Source organism: Loa loa, assembly GCF_000183805.2.
Source record: "Loa loa unplaced genomic scaffold supercont3.119, whole genome shotgun sequence".
Classification (NCBI taxonomy): Eukaryota; Metazoa; Nematoda; class Chromadorea; order Rhabditida; family Onchocercidae; genus Loa; species Loa loa.
In genome coordinates, this window is record NW_018108299.1 from 91703 (window position 1) to 98147 (window position 6445).

The following is a 6445-nucleotide window of genomic DNA, read 5'->3' on the forward strand; positions in this document are numbered from 1 at the left end:
GATTCCAGATCGTGGTGGTCGGGAAGACAGAGGTGGACGGGATCGTCCGAGTCGTTGGAGTGATGAACGTGATCGTGGTGGATCTGGCGGTGATGACTACCGCGGAGGGTCAGTCATTTTTTCTAATTGTTTAGTGTTCTCACGAAGTAACATATATTTGTGGTGCCGATTATTTGGGAATATTATCTTGTGGCCAGGTTGGTAGTTTATGTCATAGGAGAATATGTGTTTGTCTCCTCTTGCTGCTTTCCTGAACTGTTTTTGTACAAAAAGAAGTAGAGGTGAGTTTTGGAACAAATGTTCGTCATTTTTATGATATGGCGAAAATTCATCAGTGTCAATTTGATCAAAAAAAAAAAAAATATTACGTAACTTGTAGTCTTCCAGCAAAAACCTTGAATCGTGCTATACCATGTTATTCTGCGCACCATAATTATACAGAGATAGAGAAAAGACATTGGTTATAAATTGCTATAAGCAGGGAGGCGTTTAAAACTGAGCAGCGGTGCTCACAAGAATCTGTGGTATCAGTTTTTTTTTTATTTGTCCTTAAATGTTTGCAGGAAGCAAGTTATGGTTCGTCAGTTTTCTTCTAATTTGTTAAAAGTCCACTTTTTTAAAACACATATTGTTCAGTTTATATTGGGTTAATGTATAGGTCAAACACCATTTTTTTTTTATACTGGATATTACAATTTACATACATGTATGTGCAAAGGGCATCGGAGTAAATGATATCTTTTATCATTTATGTATTGGTCCTTTCTATTTCTCATATATACAGATCTTGTGAGTCAAGAGGAAATTCTTAATAGGTAAAACAGCCTTATTAAGGAAAATAATTTTACTGGTGGTTTCTTATTGTGCAACTTTACATAATAATGAGCTGGGTAGGTTCCTCTAATTCTAATGGAGTGATCGTAGGGAGATTATTGATATAGAAAAGAAGTTTCCAAAGAATAGGCATGCATATTTTTGATTTAATTTCCGGAAACTTACGACACTTTCCGGAAAATTCTTACTGATATTGCACTCATTTTGTATGTTGTGGTATATCCATATGATGCGGTAATGCCTACATTTCGGATTCATGTACTTGCTTTTTCTCCGTTAGGTCTATTTGTTGAGAAACTGAACAATATGTGTTTTATAAGTAGGAAGTCGGTATTTGCCTTCTTCTTTGACGGACGTGGATACATGTAGTTGAAATTCCGAGAAATTATTGTATTGTTGATTATTGACGAAATTATGTTGGTTTAGCTTTTCATAGGATACACAACACGGTGCTGCATGTATATTCGATGCTGATTCCAGGGAGAACTACGATTACTCTCTGTTTCATTCTCTCACCTCTAAATTATAAAATTTCATAACATGGGAATAATACTCAACAGTTAAAGAGTGAGATTACCCGAATTTGTGAACTCAAGTGTTACACAGGAGAGTCCATTGAGGGTATTTTGTTCATATTAAAAGTTTCAAGGGTTCTTCACTCGGAGTATATGGATTTTTTAAGCATTGGGAGAAAGGTTACACATTGGTATACCTTTTATTAAGGTAGTAGGGGTGTCCTGGCCACAAGTTTTTTTTAAATTTCGAAAAAGCAATTAACGAGAGTCTGAAGAGAATAATCGTCAGCGGCAGCTACTATCAATTCACCAAGGTCAAAGGTCAATGTGTTGTTTCAGACCGGGTGCTGGAGGCCCGGGCGCTCGTGGAGGCTATCAAGGTAGAATTATCGAAGTGGGATATATTGTATATATATATATATATATGTATAGATATATATGTTCAGGGAATTTGTGTTACACTGCTTTGGTTTTTATGTTTGATTTGGTTTGGTTAGGTGTCGCCAAAACAAAACTATTTGATTTGTACAGCCTTAAGGTTTCGGCTCAAACAAATGCTAAATGAGGTTTTACTAATAAGAAGGTGTATCTGCCATTGTGTTCATCTAATAATTGTGAATTGTATTCTATATTTCATTTCACAACGTTTGCATGTTCAGATAGAGCTGGGCCTCGTTCTGGTAGTGGGTATGGAGTTGGTTCACGTGATGACCAAATCGAAGTTCGAGAAACTGTTTTCATCCAAGGAATACCTGTGACGTACGTTCCCCTATGCTTTATTAATTAAAGTTATTAATTGAAATTGATTGAAACAAAATAACTATTTTGTTATGCCTTGCCACTATGTCTAGCCTCGCCTTTATCCTTTTAAAAGTGTGTTCTGGTCTGTGCTATTTCTTACCTTTTTTTTTTAAAGTAATAATCTGTAAGGAATAGACCTGCCTTTTGCAAATAACAGCTTTTACAAGATAAATTTCACACATTTTTGTCCAAAAACGTTGTCCAAAATATATAAATTCCAATTATTTTTGTTCCAAAATATATATAATCTGAAGCGCTTTTGAAAACAAAATACATGAAATTTGAAGCACTTTTGAAAATGAAAAACAAAAATATGTAGTAGTTTGAAATGCAGTTGCCGTTGCTTTTGTAGAGCAAATGAGCAATTCATTGCCGATGTGTTCAGTACCCAAGGAGATATAGCACGTAACGATCGTACGGGTGAACCCCGGATCAAGATTTACACTGATCGTGAAACAAATCAGCCGAAAGGCGAATGCACAATTACCTTCGTTGACGCAAAAACTGCTGAACGAGTAATAAATGTTTATAATGGTAAATCAGTTACTCTTTCCATTAAATCTTTGTAAGGATTACAAGCAACTGGACACATTAACATTGAAATACATTTAGTCAGTTAATGCCATGAATATCGTGAAGATGGAGTTTTCCACGTATATTTACAGGACAGTGTTTTCCGGGAAGTGAACAGTGCATGAGCCTCAGTTTTGCAAAGTATAAGACAGACATTTCGCGAAGTGGTGGAGGTAGGGGCGGCCGCGGCAGTTTTGGCGGGGAACGTGGAGGACGTGGCTTTGATAGAGGTGGAAGAGGAGGTCGGTTTTTAATCCCGTAACTTGTCTTAGCGTTTATTTGAGTCTGCTTTTGTTTGCTTTTCCTAAATATATAGATAACGAAGTTCAGGTGGTTTCGGTGGTAGAGGACGAGACGAAGGTGGATATGGAGGCGGTGGCGGAGGGCGCTACAGTGATCGTGATGGCGGCGGACGTGGTGGCCGTTTTGGCGGCGGTGGACGAGGTGGTTTTGATGATAGAGGAGGTTATGGTGACAGGGGAGACCGGGGAGGACCTTTCGGTGGTGGAGGATTCGGCGACCGAGGAGGACGTGGAGGGGGCCGGGGTGGATACGGTGGACCACGTGATGATTATGGAAGAGATAGTAAGCTTTTTCTTGAAAGATCATTGAGATTTTGCATTGTTTTTAAACATCTCGACAGTTCAGCATTTCAGTATTTCTCAAGTATGTTTTATACCTTTTTTATATGATTTGTGGTACGGTTTGTAAATCAGTGTTCATATTTTCAGGTCGTGGAGGAGGGAGAGGTGGCCGTGGTGGTGATAGAGGTAGTCGAGGTAGCGATAGAGGAGGCCGTGGAAGAGGTTTTTATTATGGGAAATACTTTTCATTTTACAATTTGATACGTTTTTCTTTATTTCCTTAATTTTTATAAATCCAACATAAATCAGGAAGTTTCCAGAGTTGTATTTAGACACTAATGCCTACCTGGATGCGGAAAATTTTCAGGGCGGGGCTCGGGTACTGGAGCTAATACGGAGCCACGGCCCAACGATTGGTCATGCGATGGCTGTGGTAACACTAATTTTGGTTTCCGGCAAGAATGCAATCGATGTCATGCTCCTCGACCTGGTGGTAGTAATAGTGGCATTGGACCAATGCGAGGTGGTGGTGGACGAGGACGCGGCGATCGATCAGCTCCCTACTGACAAAGCCCTTTGTTACCTACCCACTGTTACACTGCTTTGTTATGTTTAATGCATGTTATCGAAAATTGAAAACTGAACAAAATCGTTCAGGAATCAAAGATTTATGAAGCATTTTCTCCTCAGTCTGACCTGAATCCATCTACATCATATTAAGCAAATAACACATTAAGCGTTTCTCAACCGCATGAATTTTACCGTCGTTCTGTTCTATTCTTCATGTTGCGTGAATCTGTTGTCCTCATCACAATTGTGAAGTATTATGATTTTATGTTATTTGCATAGCCTCATTTCTTTATTTATATTCAATTTTATATTAGAGATCTTTGTAATTGATTCCACCTTTACTCTTACCTATCTTTTTGGAAAGTTTCCTTTCGTGTTTAGCTTCATGGAAATCACTGTTATCTGTTTTTAATCATTTTGATAAAGTATGTGTTCTTTACTTATTTCCCAAGCATTTTTGGAAAGGTGATAACTGATTATGAAGTGCGATTGCATGGTTCGTCAAGAATAATGAAATGTTGTTCCTCTTCATTCTAGGCTTATTACCTTGGTTTCGGAAGCAATAAAACAGAAATAACAGGAAAGTATAAACGTCACTATATGTCAGGTCTCACGGCCTTGCTTCATTTTGCTACACATGAGAAGGTTTTCTAAGTATTAAGTACTAACATTTAGAAGATTCCATATTCACCTCCCACCACCGGATTCGAATTTGAATTTAACTGGAAATTCTACAGCACAAAACGTCTAGGAACAATGGGGTGAAGAAGTCTGTACAATATTGCGCAGTCACAAGGGGTACTGTAGCCGTTCTTCGCGAGGAGTGCACTGATGATTCCAGCCGAGAAACGGCTTTTCTCGCAAAATTCTCCGCATTAAAAGGCATCGACCGTTCCTTGATTTCATCAGCGCTTCAGGTGTATCTAAACTAGAGTGAAGTGACATCACTCTAAAAAATTGGAAAAGTTACTAGTACCAAACAATTTTGTTCCATTACTTGAAAAGAAATTTTACAAGCTTTTAAAATGGTGTCGAAAATAAGGGATCAGGAAAAAAAAACCCAGAGGGAAAGCAGTTATGCTATTCGCTTCGGCATGATTTCCTGTACGTAAAGGGCATATTACAGCGGCTTTGTTCCACAACTAACTACAAAAATACATAATGCAACGAAGATTAAGTTTAGCTGCTCTCAGTAACAGTGGTTGGTGAGGTGTTTCACTATTACTACCTGAAGCTAAAGTCTCATGCATTTCGACCCAAGCAATTACTTACTGTATTTAAGCTTGTACTTGACCGAAAAAGAGAAGTAGACTGGTCGCCAGTTACTTCGATGCCATGGGCAGTTATTGCGTACAGACATGACTACTGCGCCGAACGGACGAAAGACACGTTCCAGTAGCATCTGGAAATAATCAAATGAACAATGTTAGAAAACTTTTTAAAAACTCAAGCGGACAAAATTAAGACCATTCCATCGACGGTTCTTAACACCACTCACAACAGGGGCACCACTGTCAAGACCAATCAAAGTGATATATTCTGAATAATGGGTGCTCGTTGATGAGCAAGATCTCTCCCTGATGTCTACTTGGTAGGCTGGTGTTGTGGTTGTTATGGTGTGTGAGATATGGTTAAGCGATTTTCTTGTACTTTTGCGTCTTCCTGATATGCCTACTATAATTTGTCTTGGAGATGAGCAATCTAGAAAATCAGAGACTATTGGTTCAAAAAAAAGCAAAATTCCAGGTGCCTTCCTCAATCTTCATTTATTTCGATTGTAATGGAGCACGTATTAGATGTAGAATCTTTAAAAAAGCTAACACCTGAACAGCAGAAAACTTTGATATCTGGTGTTAAGCAACAAGCTGCTATTCTAAATGCCCAGAATATGATTACTGTAAGTTCGCTATCACTTTATGTTGTCGGGATTTTCGGAATTGCTGTGGTTTACTTTACTCATTGATTCACAAATTTCAATAATTACCAGGTTTTATAAGAAGATTGATCCTTGTTTCTTCATTTTACGGAACAAAGGGGAAATGGTGAAGCAATTTTATCATAAGATCTATAATGAATCAGTTTTATCATAAAACTTATATACCTATTTGAGGACTTATCGGAGAGATGTCTGACGAAGTGTATCACAAATCCAGGTAGCGCTTTGTCGAACACCGAAAGACAGTGCTTGCAGAGGTAAGCTACTATAATTTTTAGTTCATGGTGTTATATTGGAAGTTGCAAAACGCAGTAATTTAGGAGCTTGTCAGATGTGACGTAAATTTTACTTTCTTTCCTTCTCTATTTTCGGCTCGACTGCTGTTCTCGTTTCTCAATATATAACTGAATGAAGTATGGATTAAGGCTGAGTATTTAAGCTAAACCATCATTCAGTTAAAAATCATAACGCTATTTGTGCCCGCTTGCATTTAATGTAGTAGCTTAAAGTAATTCAACAGCGTTTCTTTTTTCAGCATACCTTATTCTCATTAGGCTACAGCATAACATAAGAACTAAAGGTGCCATCAGGTGTACAAAGTGTAGTAGCTGATAAGTTTTAGTCTTCAAATA

The 6445-nt window shown here is 38.0% G+C and overlaps 3 protein-coding genes across 3 annotated transcripts in view; 2 read left to right on the forward strand and 1 right to left on the reverse strand.

The window, feature by feature from the left end:
- The window catches only part of LOAG_17724 (Zn-finger in Ran binding protein), an 8381-nt gene extending 4057 nt beyond the window's left edge, over positions 1–4324 (forward strand). Inside the window, exons 6-13 of the mRNA XM_020450386.1 lie at positions 9–108; positions 1689–1729; positions 2009–2108; positions 2503–2684; positions 2816–2965; positions 3054–3308; positions 3455–3529; positions 3675–4324. Of these exons, the coding sequence (XP_020305943.1) occupies positions 9–108; positions 1689–1729; positions 2009–2108; positions 2503–2684; positions 2816–2965; positions 3054–3308; positions 3455–3529; positions 3675–3874 (1103 nt within the window). The 3' untranslated portion in view covers positions 3875–4324. The remainder of the gene's footprint in view (positions 1–8; positions 109–1688; positions 1730–2008; positions 2109–2502; positions 2685–2815; positions 2966–3053; positions 3309–3454; positions 3530–3674) is intronic.
- A 34-nt stretch (positions 4325–4358) lies between these two features.
- Positions 4359–5392, reverse strand: LOAG_11590 (hypothetical protein). The gene is made up of 2 exons (XM_003147108.2): positions 5150–5392; positions 4359–4800 (listed from the first exon to the last, which is right to left on the reverse strand). Exons 1-2 carry the CDS (start codon positions 5277–5279, stop codon positions 4667–4669), a joined length of 264 nt encoding a protein of 87 aa, XP_003147156.1. The 5' UTR covers positions 5280–5392; the 3' UTR covers positions 4359–4666.
- A 14-nt stretch (positions 5393–5406) lies between these two features.
- LOAG_11591 (import inner membrane translocase subunit Tim13) overlaps positions 5407–6445 on the forward strand; it is a 2216-nt gene continuing 1177 nt past the window's right edge. The window contains exons 1-2 of the mRNA XM_020448380.1: positions 5407–5774; positions 5988–6070. Coding sequence (XP_020301471.1) covers positions 5658–5774; positions 5988–6070 — 200 coding nt within the window. The 5' untranslated portion in view covers positions 5407–5657. The remainder of the gene's footprint in view (positions 5775–5987; positions 6071–6445) is intronic.

Coding starts and splice junctions, on each gene's coding strand:
- LOAG_11590 (XM_003147108.2), bottom strand. CDS start 5,279: ATGCTACTGGAACGTGTCTTTCGTCCGTTCGGCGCAGTAGTCATGTCT. Junction 4,801..5,149: donor CAAGTACAAGCTTAAATACA/GTAAGTAATTGC, acceptor ACTCTAGTTTAG/ATACACCTGAAGCGCTGATG.